This window comes from Asterias amurensis, chromosome 18 (assembly GCF_032118995.1).
Source record: "Asterias amurensis chromosome 18, ASM3211899v1".
NCBI lineage: Eukaryota > Metazoa > Echinodermata > Asteroidea > Forcipulatida > Asteriidae > Asterias > Asterias amurensis.
In genome coordinates, this window is record NC_092665.1 from 12030908 (window position 1) to 12052671 (window position 21764).

At 39.3% G+C, this 21764-nt stretch overlaps 2 protein-coding genes across 2 annotated transcripts in view; one reads left to right on the forward strand and one right to left on the reverse strand.

The window, feature by feature from the left end:
- Positions 1-6497: 6497 nt before the first annotated feature.
- Positions 6498-21764, forward strand: part of LOC139950866 (uncharacterized) — a 76518-nt gene continuing 61251 nt past the window's right edge. Inside the window, exons 1-2 of the mRNA XM_071949701.1 lie at positions 6498-6605; positions 8319-8468. The gene's annotated coding sequence lies outside the window, so the exon portion shown is untranslated. The remainder of the gene's footprint in view (positions 6606-8318; positions 8469-21764) is intronic.
- Positions 17306-21764, reverse strand: part of LOC139950867 (retinoid isomerohydrolase-like) — a 33852-nt gene continuing 29393 nt past the window's right edge. Inside the window, exon 8 of the mRNA XM_071949703.1 lies at positions 17306-21581. Within this exon, the coding sequence (XP_071805804.1) occupies positions 21433-21581 (149 nt within the window). The 3' untranslated portion in view covers positions 17306-21432. The remainder of the gene's footprint in view (positions 21582-21764) is intronic.

Genomic DNA, 21764 nt, shown 5'->3' on the forward strand with positions numbered 1-21764 from the left:
TTTTAAAACATCTTTCCAACCATATGCATTTTATAAAAAGGGTTACAAACTCTTTTTATATACCAACTCGTCCGACTCCAAGGCAACGTGTTCCTTTTAGAGGAGTAATGCAAGAAAAAAACACCCTTTGATTCACAATTATTTTGTGTGCTTTCAGATGCCTAACAAAAGGCTTCAGGCCTGGAGTCTTCTAATATTTCAGGGAGAAATTACCTCTTCTTAAAAAAAACCGTTACTTCAGAGGGAGCCGTTTCTCACAACGTTTTGTACCATCAACAACTCTCCATTGCCCGTTACCAAGTATGTTTTTATGCTAACAATTAATTTGAGTAATTACCCAAAGTGTCCACTGCCTTTAAACAAACCCAATAAATCACCTCTCAGTGTTTTTCATCAGCAACTCTGTTTCACGGTCACGCGCAAAGTCACATGATAGGCCAGAATACGATAAAGTCATCCGCATCATTAAAGGCATGGACACTATTGGTAAATACTCAAAAAAATTGTCAGCATAAAAACTTACTTGGTAACGAGCAATGGAGAGCTGTTGATAGTTTTTTTTTTTTATTTTTTTATGCAAGTCGCCCAGTACAAAACATTGTGAGAAATGGCTCCCTCTGAAGTAACGTAGTTTTTCAGAAAGATATTTTTTCTCACTAAAATATTAAAAGACTTTAGGCCTGAAAGAATCACAAATTTGTGCAACAAGGGTGTTTTTTCTTCTTTTTTATTCTCTATTCTCTAGGATACGCCAAGTGAGAATACTATAGGTCAAATTTCATAGAGCTGCTTAAGCACAAAAAGTAGCTAAGCACAACAAAATTGTGTTTACCATAAAAAGGTTACCAGCCAAACTGCTATGTCACATCTACAATGTGTGGCTGGTATTCTGCTCATTATTGCTAAGCAGGGAGTTTTTTTAAGCAGTATTTTCTGCTTAAGCAGCTCTATGAAATTGGGCCGTGGGGCCAATTTCATAGAGCTGCTTAAGCAAAAAAATTGCTTAAGCATGAAAATAGCTTGCTTATTTTACACATGTTACTGGCCAAAATGTCATGCCATATACATTGCTTGTGACTGGTATTTAGCTGTTGTTTACTTAGCAAAACAATTGAGTGGTTTCTTGGCCGGTAATCTGATTTTACTAAGCAAGGAACTTTTTGCTTAAGCAGCTCTATGAAATTGGGCCGTGGTCTTTGACAATTACCAAAGGTGTCCAGTGCCTTTAAAGGGACGTTTTTATCTGATCTGGTCAAGACAATGGACAATGTCTTCGTGTGACAACTCGACCTATCCCTGTCGCTACTATGGTGTCAAGTTGTTTAATTGGAGCATGGAGGAATTTTCTTTCTCCATGATTGGAGTGAATATGTTTTTTGCTTGTTTTCGCGGTAATCTTTTTACGGCGCTGTTAAAATGTATTGACCTCTGTTCGGTGGTGCCATCATTCTGAACAGGCAGGGCTGCTCCGGTGGGGAAAGCTGATGTTTTTCACGGGAGATTGGATCACGAACGAGTGGCCATTTTAGTTTGGGGGAATAGATCATTGAAAAGGAGGTTGGGTTTACGGGTGAAGAGGCGCCTCCGGACCGCAATTTTTATCTTCTGTAGTATAGAATTGTGCACCACCCTCAATTTTTCTTCTTCCTGATTTTGTTTTTAAAGATTTTCCTTTTTAGAATCGATTTATAGAAAATAAATTCCCCAATTGCAAAGCAGTACGACAGTTGTTGCAATGTTGATGTACAGGAACAAAAAATTGCCTCAGGACCAAGGCCCGATCAGCGATACGCACATAATTGATACTTTCTTAAGATGTTAGTTATAATACGAAACTTAAAGGCACTGGACACTATTAGTAATTACTCAAACTAATTATCAGCATAAAACTTCACTTGGTAACGAGTAATGGGGAGAGGTTGATAGTATAAAACATTGTGAGAAACGGCTCCCTCGGAAGTGATTTAGTTTTTGAGAAAGAAGTAATTTTCCACGAATTTGATTTCGAGACCTCAAGTTTAGAATTTGAGGTCTCGAAATCAAGCATCTGATAGCACACAACTTCGTGTGACAAGCGTGTTTTTTCTTTCTTGCAACTCCAACGACCAATCGAGCTCAAATTTCCACAGGTTTGTTATTTTATGCATATGTTGAGATACACCAAGTGAGAAGACTGGATTCTGACAATTACCAATAGTGTCCACTGTCTTTAAAGGCACTGGACACTATTGGTAAATACTGGAATGACCCTGATAGCATAAAAACCTACTTGTTAACGAGCAACAGAGAGCTGTTGATAGTAAAGCAATATTGTGCAAAACGGCTCCTTCTGAAGTGACGTAGTTTTCGAGAAAGAAGTAATTTTCCACGAAAACATTTGAATTATTTTGATTTCGAGACCTCAGAATTAGAATTTGAGGTCCCAAAATCAAGCATATGAAAGCACACAACTCGTGTGTGACAAGGTGTTTTTCTTCCTTTATTATCTCGCAACTTCGACGTACAATTGAGTTCAAATTTTCAGAGGTTTGTTATTTTGTTGCATATGTTGAGATACACCAAGTGAGAGACAATTTGAGAAGACACTTTGGCAATTACCAAATGTGAAGAGAATACGGTTTTATCTCCGTCGTTGCTCTCTAAATGCAAAAGAGTGAAAAGGCACTCTTTAAAGAGCCATATGAGGGACAACTCTTTTCCGAGTGGTCTTCCACTCGGAAAACTTTGACTCTTTTGAGTGAGTTTTCACTCTGTCCTGGAGTGAAACCCCTCTTAAAGGTGAAATAACAACCACTCTTTTCAAAGAGCCATTTGAGGGAAAACTCTTTTCACTCGGAAAAGTTTGTCTCTTTTGAGTGATTGTTCACTCTGTCCTGGAGTGAAACTCCTCTTAAAAGGTGAAATAACCACATTTCTTTTTAAAGAGCCATTTGAGGGACAACTCGAAATGTAAAGAGTGGTGTTTTTCACTCTTTTACATTTATAGAGAGTACGGTTTTTATCTCCGTCGTTGCGGGAATTGCACAGTGGGTTCAAGCACCTGCCTGCCTTTGCTTTGCTTTTTATTTTTGTTGGGGGGGGGGGAGGGGGGGAGGGGGTTTCCAAATCATCTCCTCATTGAGTATTGACATTGTTACTCAGCCAACTTAGAACGATGTTTTTAAACAAAAAAAAGTAGTCGCTCCGCGGTTCAACCCGAAACCAATGATGATGTTGTTAGAACCAAAGTGTTGTTCCCACGACAAATATTTTTCCTTGGCCGGTTTTGTTTTGGAAACAGAATCCTGTTTGTATTTTTGGTGGGGTTGGTTGTTTATCATATACTGATTAAGATCAACTAACATAAGAAACTCCTCTTTTTTCGACTTGGCGGGGTAACCGTTTCTTGTTTTGTTCGTTGGAAGTTCAGGTTTTCTTTCGGTCGAACGCTTTGCACTACAGACAAAACATTTACGAGTGAGACCAACGGCTCACATTTCAATTAAATGCACTGGACACATTTGGTAGTCGTCAAAGATCAGTGTGCTCACTTGGTGTATCTCAAAATATGTTTAAAATAAACCTGTGAAACTTTACATTAGTAAGTAGTCATTATCTTCCTAAAAACGCCATTATCTTCAAACCGTGTAAGTTTAATGTAAATCTGTGGATATTGCGTTTTGCGTCCTCTAAAAGTACCCAACCCCTTTTATGCCGCATTATACTTTGCTTACTGTGCAAAATTTTATCTTTTTGCACACCATGCAAAAAACTGTGGGTTTTGCATCCCACTCCCTTCGTTCAATTACCAATATTAATTGCCAGAATGAAGCTCTTTCCATGTGCTAAACAAAATGTCATTCGATGATGGCGCAAACAGACAAAAAAGATCACCGTCTAACAAGTAATATCGAAACTTTCGAACATGCGCCAAGTTGTCAGAGGCCTAAGTTGAGTCTGCCCGGGCGCATATTCCTGTGCCATGCAGTGAGGGGTTTTGTACGGCAACACCCCTAACCCCTGTCTTTAGACGAGACTACCAAACCATTCGCTCGGCCCCAGCGGCCAGTCAATCCAGGACCGCTGGGATTGGCTAATCGCTTGCACAGATTCTTGTTCAGGAAGTACGTCATGCGTACAATGCATATAAGGGTGCGTTCGTTTAGCTTCCCTGGGTCGACCCCGGTCTGCCCCGGTACGTTCGACGGGCTGACCAGGGTGAGCCCCCAGTGCCCTGCTTGTGAGTGGGTCACTTGGGGGTGACCTGAGATGCATGCCGTCACCACGAGAGAGGGCGAGTGTAATCGTTCGATTAGCTCTTGTCAGGGGCTCACCCAAGTGAGCACCCAGGGAAGCTTAACGAACGCACCGTAAAAAAATATGGTGCAGTGTGAGTGTGACGCATGTTGGGACTGCGCAATATTAAACCATTGACAGTGCATGATACGTTTGCCCATCCCAGCGTCTTTGGTTAAAGCAAGGCGCTGGGGACAAGCGAAACCAAACCAAAGCCCAAAGTCCATTTAATTATTATAACTTCGTCTATGCACACCTCCCCCATTGGAGGATTATTTCAAAAAGCGTTGCAACGTAGTCTCCTACTCAAGCCAAAACCGGAACTCCAACATGAACCAAAAGTTATTTATATTACTCTACTGATGGTCAAAATGAAGAACACTTTCTTCATCAGGATCAGAAGGTAGAAATGAAGCCTTCAAAAAATCAGAACCGCACACACATACGCTGAGAGAGGTTACATTGTCAACAGAGGGCGCTAAAGCAATGGCACGTTGTGTAACCAATGCCAAAAATACTAAAATTTCAGAAATACTAAAACAAAGGCTTCAAAGTCTCACAGCCTCTTGAAACAATCTAAATATCTTTTCGGTACACGTCTTATTTTTCGGGGGGCTGGTCAGCACTTCGGAATGTTTGCTAGTTACCCAAAATAAAGCAAAGACACGCTGACATTGTTTTATGCTGCCAGTTTCAATTCCCAATCTATCATCAAATCGGCTCAGAAGTTGAACACAGAATCCGAAAGTTGTGGATACTTGTCCTAATACATAAATACATTAAAGGCACTGGACACTATTGGTAATTACTCAAAATAATTGTCAGCATAAGAACTTACTTGGTAACGAGCAATGGAGAGCTCAGAGCTGTTGATAGTTTAACAAAAATGTGAGAAATGGCTCCCTCTGAAGTAACGTAGTGTTTGAGAAATAGATAATTTCTCACTCAAATAATAAAAGACTTAAAGGCAGTGGACACTATTGGTAATTACTCAAAATTACTCAAAGTATTTTGTCACTTAAATATTTTAATTTGATTTCAGCACCTCGGAATAAGATTTTAAGATCTCGAAATCAAGCTTCCGAAAACACACATTGGTTCGTGTGACAAGGGTGTTTGTTTTCCTTCCATTATTATCTCGCAACTTAGACGACCAATATTATAGCTCAAATTTTCACAGGTTTGTTATTCTATGCATATGTTGAGATACACCAAGTGAGAAGACTGGTCTTTGACAATTACTAAATGTGTCCAGTGCCTATTAACTGGCTCAGCAAAATGCATTTACTCATTTCGAAGAACACAAACCTAAAATGTTCTTTCACAACAAAGAAACCGCATACAGCGTTGTTTTTGTCCTCTCTGTATGTTTCCTATGTAACTCGCAGACGTTCACCGAATTCCGTAAACCAAGACTGTGTCAAACTATACGCAAATCTCTTTGTTATGCAAATGAGATGTTTCAGCGCGTCTCTTTCAAACAGGTGTTATACTTGAACGCAAAGGTATGTTATTAGACAACAAGTCAGTGGGCGACACATGATGTACATTTACACGGATACAACCTACACGTACGGCTCAACACATACTTACTGTCTACAACGCCCGTTCATTCAATAAGAAACTATTGCAGGAGTGTAAATGACTCAAGTTTGTGTGATTTCCTGCAGGGAGTCGCCACGGAGTTGAGTACTGAAAACTAGGGAATTGTATGATTATTGCTGAAATTGATGTTCATTTTGTCAGGAGCCATGGGAAGGTCGACATAGCAATTTCTCTTGTTAGTAGAAAGCTGCTGAAATACTTGCACAACGTGGTCTTATTTCTCTGCTGAGCATTTTTACGAGCTCCGAGTTACGTCGGCCTAAGTTGTCTGCCAAGGAACAGAAGGACTTTTTAACAGGAAAGTTGACAGGCACAGAGGGTATACCTGAGCATCATGCCCCTACCACCAGAGAAGGTGAATGCAGCCCTGGGGACCAGGGCTCAAACACCCGGCCCAAATGGGGAGGAGGGTGCAACACACGGCACAGCAAAAGGAGTGCTGTACCACCGGGACCAGCGGGATGAGGAGAGCTGCATCGGCCCAGCGGGGAGGAGCAGAGGGCTGCAACACTCAGCCCAGGGGAGGGGTGGGGATGGGGCTGTAACAAGCGGCCTGGTGAGAAGAGCTCCCCCCACCAGGACCCAGCCCAGAGAAGGCTGCCCATCCCAGCGGGGAGGGGAGCTCAAACACCCACCCAGCCCCCGTCGAGGTTGTGGCTGCTGCCGCCCCGTGTTCGACCATGCGACAACGGAAGGTGTGTTGCCGAAGTTCTCGATCCAGAAAGGTAAATAAATTTTATGGACTTGTAGTGACTTATATATTGCTATTTTTATTTGTCAGGCAACATCCGTTTATTTTGGTACAGAAAACATGTACATTGTATATATTTGCTACATGCAACAGCAGCAAGTGGTATTGGTGCAGCCACAGGAATTGCCTCAACGTCTGGCTTCTTAGAGGCCATAGTTGATTATTAATATAGTACACAATATATAATTCACACACTCGCAAATGTTCCGTGGAAACAAGGTTGGCTCTCAAAAGATCACGTCTGGGTCATCTTATCAGTACTTTTACTTAAGTAAATTGACAGTGTTTTACATTTACTTCATTGGTGACCCAGACCCTTCTTAGAGGCCATAGTTGATTATTAATATAGTACACAATATATAATTCACACACTCGCAAGTGTTCCGTGGAAACAAGGTTGGCTCTCAAAAGATCCAGACGTGATCTTTTGAGAGCCAACCTTGTTTCCACGGAACATTTGCGAGTGTGTGAATTATATATTGTGTACTATATTAATAATCAACTATGGCCTCTAAGAAGCCAGACGTTGAGGCAATTCCTGTGGCTGCACCAATACCACTTGCTGCTGTTGCATGTAGCAAATAATTATATACAATGTACATGTTTTCTGTACCAAAATAAACGGCTGTTGCCTGACAAATAAAAATAGCAATATAAGTCACGACAAACTCCATTGCCATAGGCCTAGTTATATGCTCGTATCCTGCCACCACTTTTTCACTAATTCCATACCAAAAGGAATATCTCATTTGAATGAGGTAGTGACAGTGTTAGGATACGGTTGTTTCCTCCTTAGCATTGCCGTAGTGAAATTCCTGGCAAGATTCCTGTATCCTGCCACCATTTTTGTCACTAATTCTTTACCAAAAAAAGGAACATCTCATTTGAGTAAATAAGATACTAATTTATTTGTGACTTTATTTCATAACGAATAAAATAGTGGCAGTGGTAGGATACGGAAATGTTTCCCGTAACATTGCCATGGTTACTATTCCTGGAAATCTTTCCGTATCCTGCCACCACTTTTTCATTAATTTTTACCAAACGGATTATCTCATTGGAGTCAATTAGATACTAATTTATTTCATAACGAATGAAAAAAATTGTGGTAGGATACGGACAATAATTTTTTCCATACATAATATCAGTGCTCGATTTTTACACTGGACCGCAGGCCTCATGTAAAAAATTTCAGGGTTTAAAAGACCAATGTATTATTTGTTGGTTTAAGAATAGGGTTATAGCGGGATGGAGATATAGCGCCCTCTATTGGCTGCAATTTATGATGTGGGTTGATCTTGGTCTAATGGAAACGTCTTGCACTTGACGTCCTGGAACAAGACTAGGGTTAGGTGTGCGATGATCATGTCCATTTTTTTTTTATTTAAAGGTCAATACTCAACGGTTTGGCTGGTAGCCCAAGATGGAAAAAGAAAGAAATATAGTCCAACATAAAAAATTCAATCACTTAAAAAACTCGCGGTCGGATATGGCAGTTTTTTTTCTCAAGGGTCAATGATGGTTTAAATAATGTTTAAATAATGTTCATGCCAGCAAAAATGTCCAGTTGTCTTTAATTCTAATGTTCACACTTAATTTAATGAGATCAGCGAAGTGAACTTGGGTCAGACTTTGTTGCAGTTCCATAACTTTAGTCTTAAAAATGTTCTTTTTGTCTTGGCTGAAGATCGTTTCACCAAGTGTTATTGAAGATTCTGCGGCTTATCCATGAAGTTGAAGGTTTCTTTGGAGTGTGTGGTATTGGTTTTTCTGACGATGAGGAGTTCTACAAAGATAGGACAAGATCTTGAGGACAAGATCTTGGGGACATCAAAAGGTACGAGAATTTCTAACTAAATTCCCTCCCAATGGTTTTCTGCGGGATGCTCGAGTTAATAATTATAATAATTTACTATTCTTATACAGCGCATAACACATAGAAATCAAATATGTCCCTAAGCGCTCTTGAGAAAACACAACAGAATACAACGACAAGATGTACTGGGTAACAAAAAAAATGGATGAATTAAATGTTAAATAAGTGCGTCTTTAAAGCAATCCTTAAACTTAACAATGGAGTCAATGTTTTTTATGTGTTCCGGGAGATTGTTCCATAAGGTTGAGGCAGTGTGAGTGAAGCTGCGTTCACCATATGATTTGGTCATCACTGGTGGAATAACAAACAACTTTTTTCTTATTAGAACGAAGGTTTCTAGAGGGTGTGTACAATGTTAACAGCTTAGTCAAATAAAATACTTAGTACTTGGTGATGTTGTCAACTTGTTTGTTTTTTGGGTGATTGTCAACAATTCCTCGTTTGCTGTTTCTTGATATGGCATATTGGTCGTGGTCAGTGATGCCTTTTTGTTAGGTTTGAATCTCATTTCATTTTGACACTTTTTGGGGGGAAGTCTCAGGGTGAAGTTCTACATTGACATATTAAATGTATACAATTGTCAAATAAAATACTACCTGAAACCATGTTAGATATTAGGCAACACTTTAGGTGTAAACTTGTAAATGTCATAGTGTTTAATCATGTGCACCGCCGTACATTTTCCTCCTAGTTGTTATGTTAGCTAAGCTTATCTCAATCGCAGCAACCGAATCAAGCAATAGTGAATCTCCAAAAAATAACGATATGAAACGTTTGAATAGTAAACATTTCCCGAGAATATTTAACTAATGAACTTTCACTTTAGGACTAATTATATTGTTCTATTACAGACTATGCATACTTTAAAGGCAGTGAACACTATTGGTAAGTGTCAAAGACTAGCCTTCACAGTTGGTGTATCTCAACATATGCATAAAATAACAAACCTGTGAAAATTTGAGCTCAATCGGTCATCGAAGTTGCGAGATAATAATGAAAAGAAAAATAACCCTTGTCACACGAATTGTGTGCGTTTAGATGGTTGATTTCGAGACCTCAACAGGCCTGGACCTCAAGTTCTAAATCTGAGGTCTCGAAATCAAATTCGTGGAAAATTACTTCTTTCTCGAAAACTATGGCACTTCAGAGGGAGCCGTTTCTCACAATGTTTTATACTATCAACCTCTCCCTATTACTCGTCACCAAGAAAGGTTTTATGCCAATAATTATTTTGAGTAATTACCAATAGTGTCCACTGCCTTTAAGGGCTCTATATGAAAAGAAATGCTGGCTTCAATATACCAATACTGTATTCCTTTAAAACATTCGTACATGAAAAAATGTGTAGGTCTAATTCAATTGACGAAAGAAATTTGACGGCTCAATCGCTCTATACGTTACGCTCTGCACTCTCTCAAATCCCATGTGAAAAAGCAAATTTCGTGCAACAAAATCGGTGAGTGAAAGAATGTTTCTCGTTGGTGGGCCAGCGACGTGGGTAAAATCTCTGGTGTTTCGTTCAGACGAACTAAATTACCAAGTCCAATATTTTCCTCAAGGTTGCAGAGCTGGTCTCTGTGGACATCACCAAAATACGAGCAGACTATAGAGCTCTGGTTTGATGATTTCCTCCTTCATCAGTACAAACAGCGCCCCCTTGGGACCATAAGCCGACGGGTAGGATGGCAACCTCGTCTTGGAGGGTTTGCCGTGGTGTAAAATCTTCAGGAAACGCTTGGCATTTTGTTTGTAGGGATAATGTTGAATAATGTTTTCGTATGAATAGTTTCGTTTTGTAAACTATTTTGGATGTAATAAATAGATGGACATTTGCATCGGGGATAAGAATATTGATATGGGTAACCCCAAACTGAATACATTTAAAAAAAAAAAATATTGTTTTAATTTTTTAACTGCTAATTATTGGATGGTTTATTTGTTCCTTTCCGACAAAGACAAGGTCTCCCTACATCACTACATATTATTCACTAACTGCATACTCTATACTTACATGACACAAATTCACTTCAAACAAAAACACGGAACACCTTGAAGTTAGACGATTAAAACTGACTCAAAATAAACAGTATTTAGGGTCAAAACCATCTTATTTAAGAGTAGTAAATAAAACCATTCATGCAAATTGAAATGTAAAAAGATCAGCATAGTTTACTAAAGAGAGGTGTGACTATGACAGCATAGTGCGTCGCTTAGCAACGCCTCGACGTTTCGATCAATATGCTCTCTTATCTTCAGGAAAGAGCTGGGCTCAGAGGCTGCGTGTTTTAGTATACCAGGACATTCATTCCATTCAGTTTCACGTGTGGGATTGACCAGCGTTGGGACATGGTTGTGGCTTAAATGACGCTTAAAGACACTGGACACTTTTGGTAACTGTCAAAGACCAGTCTTTTCACTTGGTGTACCTCAACATATGCATAAAATAACAAACCTGTGAAAATTTGAGCTCAGTTGGTCATCGAAGTTGCGTGATAATATTGGAATAAAAAACACCCTTGTCACACGAAGTTGTGTGCTTTCATGCTTGATTTCGAGTCCTCAAAATCGAATTCCGAGGTCTCGAAATCAAATTCAAATATTTTAGTGAGAAATTACTTCTTTCTCGAAAACTACATTACTTCAGAGGGAGCTGTTTCTCGCACAATTCTTTTGACTATCAACCTCTCCCCATTACTTAAGGTTTATATGCTTATAATAGTGTACAGTCCCTTTAGATGACGCGAAAGGCTCAAAGCGATAAACTTGGCTGGATAACAAAAACCTTCACCTTGAGAGTTAGAAACTTCCTTAACATCTGGCCCTCTGGGAATGTGGTTGTACTTTGGAGGGAGCTTGCAGGTTCCTTCGATTGACAGACGTTCATGCCTAGGTTTAGTCGAAGATGTTGTCATATTTTGGAAACAACTTGTTGTCGAAAGGAATCGAGAATTCATGTTATACATAGGGTTGGAGTATAATAGTGGCTTCTATAGGGCACATAAAGGCGCTTTGAAGCCACTATACACTTTCGGAACAGAAAACAAAAAAAAGTTTACAGATTTACAAATAACTTAAAGGGTTTACAGAAGGTAATGGTGAAAGACTTCTCTCGAAATATTATTCCATGAAATGCTTTACCTTTTGAGAAAACATTAAAACAATATCAATTCTTGATACTTGATAGCAAGAATTACGGATTTATTTTAAACACATGTCATGACAGGGCGAAACGTGCGGAAACAAGGGTGGGTTTTCCCGTTATTTCCTCCCGACTCCGATGACCGATTGAGCCTAAATTTTCACAGGTTTGTTATTTTATATATAAGTTGTGATACACGAAGTGTGGGCCTTTGGACAATACTGTTTACCGAAAGTGTCCAATAGCTTTAACAGACAGTATTTCCTGCATGTGGGACTATATTGGAATGATGAGACCTACCCCTTCTACATAGCACAATGGAATGGTTTACAATGTGCTGTGTTCGCTTTTCGATAAAAGTGCACTGGGTTCTTTTACGTGCGTTACACAACACACGGAACCAACGGCTCTACGTCACATCCGAAGGACGAAGGTTAAGTGTCTTGCTTCAGGACGTGTGGCTCCCTCTGAAGTAACGTAGTTTTGCTTGGAGAAAGAGGTAATTTCTCACTCAAATATTAAACGATTTCAGACCTGAAGCCTTTTATTATGCATCTGAAAGCGCACAAAGTAATTCAACAAAGGTGTATTTTCTTTTTTTCATTCTCTTGCAAATTGATGACAAAATTGGGTCCAAATTTTCATAGCTTTGTTATATAATGCATATGTTTGGGATACACCAAGTGAAAGTACTGGTCTTTGACAATTACCAATAGTGTGCAGTGCCTTTAGGAGGAACACTGCCTCACTCAAGACGGCTGTATTCATGTTTCGAGTATTTAAAAGGTTTACAAGGTCTTAAAGGCAGTGGACACTATTGGTAATTGTCAAAGACCAGTCTTCTCACTTGGTGTATCTCAATATATGCAAAACATAACAAACCTGTGAAAATTTGAGCTCAATTGGTCGTCGAAGTTGCGAGATAATAATGAGAGAAAAAACACCCTTGTCACACGAAGTTGTGCGCTTTCTGATGCTTGATTTCGAGACCTCAAATTCTAAACTTGAGGTCTCGAAATCAAATTCGTGGAAAATTACTTCTTTCTCGAAAACTACGTCACTTCAGAGGGAGCTGTTTCTCACAATGTTTTATACTATATCAACCTCTCCCCATTACTCGTAATCAAGAAAGATTTTATGACGATAATTATTTTGAGCAATTACCAATAGTGTCCACTGCCTTTAAGAGAATGATAAGTGGATTAGCAAACCACACTTTTGGGCATTAACTTTATTGATGGGGTTGGCTACGTCCCAATGTCTTCGGGTGGGTACGCATTCAAGAAGGCCCAATTTCATAGAGCTGCTTAAGCATAAAAAGAAGCTAAGACATAACCAAATTACAGAATAAGGTTTTAAGAGTATTTGTTCTGAATATCAACGTAAGCACAACACAATTATGCTTACCAGAACAGGGTTACCAACCATAATACCATGTCATATGTACAATATGTGACTGGTATCCTGCCCACTTCTGCTTAGCAGATGTTGGTTAAGCAACATTTTCTTCTTTAGCAGCTCTTTGCCCTGTTGCTCTGTCGACAACGCCTTGTTGCAAGTCTACGTCGTAATAAACGGCTGATGTATGACAATTGCAGACCTCCAGAAGCCTGCCATCTGCCACCGTGTAAGATTTACACATCCCACAACCTTGGAGACTTAATGGGTACCAAGGGCCCCGCCCTCCGACGTCTCGAACTTGACCTTTGACACGTGGGTTGCCGAACAGACAAATCATGTATTAACTTAACGAGGGCCCCTATTTCATCGCGCTGCTTATACAATATAAATTGTAGTCAATGTCTAGTGATTTCGGTTGGTAGGTCTTGAATGTGGGGAATTAGTTCTCACACTCTCCACTCAAAAGTATTTTTTGAAACTAGGTGTACTAAAACAGGGGCGGTGTATTCCGTAAGCACAGATTCTTCATCAGTTTCGATGTAATAGATCATTGGCTTTCAGTTCTGTTTGATATAGCACCAGCACCATGCAAAATTTTAAATCTTACCAACAAATACAGTTCATTCCAGACAGAAGGGCCATTTTTTGTATAGATTACTGCTAGATTATATCGTGGAGCCATTCAATTTTTAAAAATCGAAATTTTGGGTGGGTGGGTAAAACCAATTTCGTTAAACTAGGTCACCATAAACCTACGCCGTGGGTACCGAATTCGGTCGGCGGAGTCTTTCCATTAAACAGTTTATTTGGTAATTTTATAAACAAAATGTTGTGGTTTTCTATCCGGGGGTAAAAATGACGGGGTGCATCGCACTTGTTTCTTTTCATCATAGGGTTAAAGTTTGCTCTATATTTGGGTCTAAAAAGTAGATCAAGAAAGAAGAATACGGAATTCCTGAAGCTTAAACAATCGAATGGCATTAAGGGATACTGTCAAATCACTGCAGCAAACACAACAACTAATGTGGCATCGTGTAAACCCCTCCTGGAGTTCTTGAGAGGTTTATTTCCCGGGGGTGGAGTGGGGGTGGACTACTTCTATAATAAGAGTGTGTTATTAGAGTTTGCGAGCACTTGGGAGGGGGGGGGGGGGGCACCACCCATCTGGAATGGTATGCGCCCCCACCAACATAATCCCACCCACCCACCCACCCACCCACCCACCAACCCACGTTTTCATTCCTTAAAGGCACCGGAAACTTTGGGTAATTACTCAAAAGAATATTTACAACAAAAACTCACTTGGTAACGAGCAATGGAGAGCTGTTGATATTATAAAACACTATGAGTAACGGCCTCCTCTGAAGTAACACAGTTTTTGAGAAAGAGGTATCTTGCCACTCAAATATATTTCAAAGACTTCAGGCCTGATGCCTTATTTATAAGCATCTGAAAGCACACAATTTGTGCAACTTACTAGGGTGTTTTTTCACGATTCTCTAACTAGCAACCTAAACGACCCATTGAGTCCAAATTTCCCAATACAAAACTTTTGCAACGAAACATTTCGTGATGTTCACTTTCTTTTCAGTTCTAGTTGAAACCCTTGTTATATTGTGTGCCATTGGTCAAAGAATCATCCACAAAGTCAATACATTTTTATGTTAAAGGAACCTTGGATCGGACGAGTTGGTCTATAAAAAAGCGTTTGTAACCGTTTGACTCCCTTAAATGGCCGACCGCGTTAGTCTACAAGGTAAAAGGAAAACAGTGCATTTTCGAGGCATGTTTGTGTGGATCATTGCATTCTACTTTTACAACATCTTTCTAACCATATGCATTTGATAACAAACGGTTACAAACGCTTTTCAAAGACCAACTCGACCGATCCAAGGCAACGTGTTCCTTTAAGTCTAACCATTCGACACTAAACAATTTACACAGCTCGGTTGTTCAGTTTCTAATATTTTTATTCAGTTATGTAAACCACATCGTCAGAAATAACGTATAAATACAATTTAAATTCGCATCTTTTGTCATTCAAATTAAAGCAATTTGCATATTTATTGAGTCGTCAATCATAGAGCAACAAACAATAAAAATGCAACATATTCGATTTCTATCAATGATATATCATAGCTACCGATTAATTTTTTCCATAAACATCAATAAAATATATTTAAAAGGCAGTGGTGTGTGATATTTCAGAATAAATATATCCAATTGAGATGAACATTGTTATAAATACCGTTATTAATTAATCTCGTCGCAATATCATAATAATAACAACAAAATCTGATTAACAAACTATCTGATATAATTATTATAGATAATGGTTGAGAGATGTCAAGGTGCAGAGCTATTAACTAATGTCATGTTAAAATGTGAAATGCATTGATTTTCTTCTATCAATTAAAGGCACTGGGCACTATTGGTAATTGACAAAGACCAGTCTTCTCACTTGGTGTATCTCAACATATGCATAAACAAACAAACCTGTGAAAATTTGAACTCAATTGGTCGTCGAAGTTGCGAGATAATAATGAAAGAAAACAACACCCTTGTCACCTGAAGTTGTGTGCGTTTAGATGGTTGATTTCGAGACCTCAAGTTCCAACCTTGAGGTCTCGAAATCAAATTCGTGGAAAATTACTTCTTTCTCGAAAACTATGGCCCTTCAGAGGGAGCCGTTTCTCACAATGTTTTATACCATCAACCTCTCCCCATTACTCGTCACCAAGAAAGGTTTTATGCTCATAATTATGTTGAGTAATTACCAATAGTGTCCACTATTCTGAGAAGCTCTTGAAAGGTGACTTCACCGTATGGAAAACCTTCACTTTGCACACCAAACTCGACGGTTTTGGTTGGTCATTGGGCACAACTTTAGTCAATAATACAATTAAATTTATTTGATCATCATAGGAAAACATATAAACATTTGTTTTCCATCGTACAGCATTTAAAAACCCCATTAAAAACTACTCCAAAAACAACTTGGTTGATCCCCCTCTGAATTCATTGTGTGTGTCCCCCCCGACATGTGATAATGTTCGGCCTGGTGTGAATTGAATTTCGAGTGGCTGAAATGGACTTAAACTTCTGAGCTGATGAACCATTCCCTTTAACACCATTCAACAAATGTGCTTTAAAATTACCCCTGCCACATCAGCTCTGCATCAAACCACAACTTTGGTTGCACGGCACGTTTTCAATGACACTAACCACACCAATGCTGCCCTCCAAAAAGAAGGTATATTCTCACATGTTCCGTCTCAAGCAGTTGGCCCAGTTTGGAATTCCTTACCGGTTTCCACGTTTAATTGCAATAACTATGTGAAGAAACTATAAATAAATAGTAAACTTGTGGGTACAACCATGTGTAAATTTCTTGTGTGGAAGAGTTGGCTCCGAAAAAAAGCCAGTTTGGTCTCGACGTTTCGAGCAGTACACTCTGCTCGGTGCACAGATGGTTTTAGGAGAATGACTTTAATTATGTCCAACTTCGCCCCTCAACTTGACATCCCACAAAGCCCGTTCACTGATTAATGAGATAGGCAACTTACATGGGGGGGGGGGGGGGACCACACACTATAATAACAAACACAACCCACCCTCCCAAAAAAGTCACCTAGTACCATCGTTGTATTTCGTAATAGGAACATTTGCCAGAATCCTAATCACAGCGTACAGCGTACTGTATTATTAAGATATCTATCAGATGTAAATTGATAAGTTTTATTTACTCAATGTACTTGACCTGTGCACCGACTCATTACTGTCATGAATTGACAAAAAAACAACAATGTACGATCAATCAGAACTATTGATTGTCAACGCGTAAGACAATCGGTGACGTCTTACACAACGTGTACCAGATACAACTTGGTGTATTGTGTTTTTCTTTTTTTATGCAAGTTGCCAGACACACAAGGCCTGAAGGCCACTTCAAGGTGTGGGCTACTTATTTTTGTCAAGAGGCCGTTGCCGCCTACTCATAGGGCTGAAACAGGGTAACCCCTTTTACAGTCCATACGGATGTAGGCTTGGGTATCATCAGTCCGAAGCCTGGCCGGTAGAGCAGAAAGCAATACCTCCCCAATTTGATGTAGCAAGTGTCACGACCGGGTTTCGAATCCACACTCTGCTGATCAAACACCAGAGCTTGAATCCGGTGCTCTTACAACCGCTCGGTCATGACACGCCACAAATGATGGGGGGGGGGGGGGGGGGGAGGGGGGGACTGGTATGGCTGGTACAACACAAGGACAGGACCCAATTTCATAGAGCTGCTTAAGCACAACAAGTAGCTAAGCACAACAAAAAAGTGCTAGAAAAAGATTACCATCTAAACTGCTATGTCACATGTACAATTTCTGATTGGGGTATCCTGCTCATTTCTGCTTAAACGTCCAGGGCCCAATTTAATAGTTAAGCACAACAAGTAGCTAAGTACACAAAAAATGTGCTCACCAGAATAAGACTACCAGCTAAACTGCCATGTCACATGTACAATTTCTGACTGGTATACTGCTCATTTCTTCTAAGCAGATAAGTCTTAAGCAATATTTTCTGCTTTAAAAAAGCAGCTCTATGAAATTGGCCCCCTGGTGTCTGTAAACAGGTAAAGCCTTGTTTGTGATAAACGCGGCACGTTCCGGGATCAACACACTTTTTAAGTGATCGAACAATGGACTAAACATTTTTCTGAAAATTCACTTTGCGGAAAAGATTTTCCATAAATATAATTATATCGTTTTTTATTTCGCATTTCTTATAACATCATTAGTTAGATGAATAATGTGGTTCTGAGGTAGATTTAATGTTTCCTTATCCATAACCATTAATCCCAATAAGGCGAACACAAAAGGTATAAGGCTTCACTCAAACCGCGTTCTTTCCAAAATAGCTCAGATTTTGGAGACGTTACTGTGATAGGGTGTATCACAAATTCGTCACCAACAAAATATACATCAATGTATTAATTATTGGACGATAACCTGTTCTACCGTAACGCTCCAACAAATAAATAAGCCCGTGCGTACAATAGTGTCATTTCAGTCAAAATAAAGTCGCATAAAAAATGCATATTCATAAACCAATACCTAATTAACATGGTGTATGCAGCATTATGTCTGATCTAAAACATAACTATAAGGTTATACGGCAATGTATTATAATCTATAGGCAGCATTAGCGGTACAAATAATACAAGTAAACAGCTTATATAAATAACAAACTTAACACGCAGCATCCTTCACAGTTTCGGGTGAACATTTTTCGGGAAGACAAAAGAGCTCGGGTCATTGTTTTCATCCTTTTCTTAAAAGCAGTTGAAAAACAATTTGTAAAATATTGAGACCCTTTTTTTTGTTTTTGACAAAAGGTGGTTCAGTCACATGGAAAGCGAGAAACCTCACAGAAACATGCAAACAAAAATTCAAATAAATATTTGTAGCACGAGGTTTAGTTCAATGTTAACTTCCTATAAAAGAATGTTCAATCCGTTTGAAACATTCGGACGCCATCTTGTCAATCTTGCAAACCCAAGTCGAGGCAGACTGTAAAAATGGTCAGGTGCCCTGATTTATGGGAACGCTTAATTGTGATAGCATACAGGGAACAAGGTAAAGATGAGTGACCACAATGCGATATTTTGTTTAGAGACTCTTTGGGCATTTTCTAAACCAGGGCCTATAGGGCTCGGGCTTGGGCCATGCGGATTGAATCCCCGTAAGGAAAACGCACGTTTTCTAAATACCGACAGAGCCAAAGCCCAAGCTAAAACCGTATAGTTTCGGAAACGACCTTTGAAACAGGCAACCCTTTTTTGTTTTTCAAAGAAATGTTTCGCAATAATATAGAAACCCTGAAAGTATGAACACTCGTACACACCTTTACCCCTTATAACGCATACTAATTATATAACATAAACATATTCTTTTTGTGTTTCAAACACAAAGGTTTTTAGTACTATGCACTTCACACAAAAGGATAAAACATAGTGTCAATATTGGTCACTGTTTCGTAATGGCAGCAGTTTCTTGACGAATTTGTGGTTTTGTATCGAAATAGTATCTGTAAGGTCATCATATAGGTTCAATGTTTAAAGTTACATAAAAACCAAGAAGTGAGGTGACAATTTGTAATATAGACTGGTGCCTAAGAGCGAGATAACAATCTCCATTATTATATTCTTATAAATTGTTATCTCCCGATTGTCTCTGCCCTGCAATGAACCGTGACGTCACAAGATAGGTGAGCACAACACATACTGGTACCCTGCTCAATTTTTCTATACTCGTTCGCTATTATACCTTCGCTATTAAAATAACTTATTTAAAACACATTTTTATTTACGTACAATTTCGACTGTTCTATTTCGGCAGTGGTATTTAAAATAATAATTCATTACCAATTAATATTGCACTTGGTTTATATTACAGGTTGTAGGTAATAGAAATAAGTATCACTTTACCAGTTATGTTGGCACTTGTGATATTATAATAGTTTAGATTCACACATTGTTACAATTCATTTTAAAGTTGTGGAGTACAAAATAATAAACGTCCATCCTGTTGTTAATTAAGGCACATGTGGTTTCGCTGTATTATTAATTTAATAATAACTACATGGCAAATTACCAAACATTATTTTTGTTTTAATAGGCAAACCTTTTAGAAGTGAATTCAGTAAATAATACGCAATGCCAATAGTGTATACCTGTAAGCACATTGCAACCGACAAGTGTACCTCTTAAAGGAACACGTTGCCTTGGATCGGACGAGTTGGTCAAAACAAAAGCGTTTGTAACCGTTTTTTATAAAATGCATATGGTTGGAAAGATGTTTTAAAAGTAGAATACAATGATCCACACAAGTTTGCCTCGAAATTGCGTGGTTTTCCTTCTACTGTGCGAACTAACATGGTCGGCCATTTATGGGGGTCAAAATTTTGACCCCCATAAATGGCCGACGTGTTAGTCGACGAGGTAAAAGGAAAACCACGCAATTTCGAGGCATGTTTGTGTGGATCATTGTATTCTACTTTTACAACATCTTTCTCCCCATATGCATTCTATAAAAAAACAGTTACAAATGCTTTTCAAAGACCAACTCGACCGATCCAAGGCAACGTGTTCCTTTAAATAATCGCTGAAAAGTCAAGACGTAGTTGCATTAAGAATACATTGACATGTTGCTTTCATTAATTTCAGTTCATACAAATTCAGCAACTCTGTAATTTGGCAAGTTGTGTATATAGTGCTGAATATTGAACAATAGAGTCTCTCTCTATGGTTGAGTTTGGTGTAAGTGAACCCAAGTTGGATGCAGCAGTTTTAGTGAATACGTGGGATGGTCAAGTATATCTGGGTGGTTCTGTTTCCGATTAATGGGAGACTTTGGGACGCTAGGTGGCAGCAGACTTGCCAGGTAAATGTCCATTGTTTACGTAGTTCTGAGCGTGCGCACATGACCGAGAACAATAGATTTAACATGGTAAGTCTGCTGCCACCAAGCATCCGAAAAGTCTCCCATTACCGCATAATCTCCACATAGCGGGATGTACACGTGCAGGATGACTGAGCAGCAAGATTTACGTTGGGCCCCCCCTGATGATGTTATGTCCATAGCTTGAAGTTTATTCTTAAAAATACAAATAGTTTTGGTGCTTCGCGAATATCTTGTGGTAGTTCGTTCCATTCTGCAAAAGATCTTGGGAGGAAGGTGAATTTGTAACAATCGCACATGTGGCTGCTGCTGGAATAGAAGTAGTTCTATTTTTTGTTCTTTCTTTGGGATTAGATCTATACTACTCTCAACACTTCAATCTGTGTTGATCATGTGCCGTCTGGACATCGTGCGCAGCCGCAATGCTACATCTCGTGCTGCTCCAAACCTCGCCTTTTCTAGTTTGGTCTAGTGACGAAGTACGAATCTACGTCAGATTCCGCCGTGAACGGTCTGCAAACCTGAACCCGAAGTGAGAATGGGAGCCCAATCGCAAATGGGGTCTATTCAGGTGACGCAGTACAAGATCAAGTTCTTTCAAAAGGAGCTTCGATGAACGGTCTGCAAACCTGAGCCCGAATTGAGAATGAGAACCCAATCCCAAATGGGGTCTACTTCAGGTGACGCACTAGACCGACTAGATCAAGTTCTTTCAAGAGGAGCTTCGGTGAACGGTCTGCAAACCTGAGCCCGAATTGAGAATGAGAACCCAATCCCAAATGGGGTCTACTTCAGGTGACGCAGTACAATATCAAGTTCTTTCAAGAGGAGCTTCGATGAACAGTTCCTTCGAAGTGATCTCCACGGAACAGTTCTCAATGATCGTCATCCTCAATGATCGTCAACGAACGTTGCCTTTTAAAGGCGATATCCATCATTGAACAAACTGACCATGAAATGTTAAACCACACTCTACATCAGCAGGAATTTCAGCTCGGGAGAGTTCCTTTAAGTCCGAAGCGTTGAGAACAAGTAAAAATGCTCTGCCCGTTTTCGAATTGAGAACACTTGACAGAATAACACCTATAAAAGAACAACACAAAAATCACCCCATTTTAAATATTATTCGGTGTGCTATACTAATGTTTTCAAATTTATTGACAGAAGAAGAGGCAGTGACAATTAATAAGCTTTTACTTATAAAGAAATGTGTAACGGTTCAGCCCAAAATCATTTAAAAAAAAATGTACCCATCAGTCAGTTTCC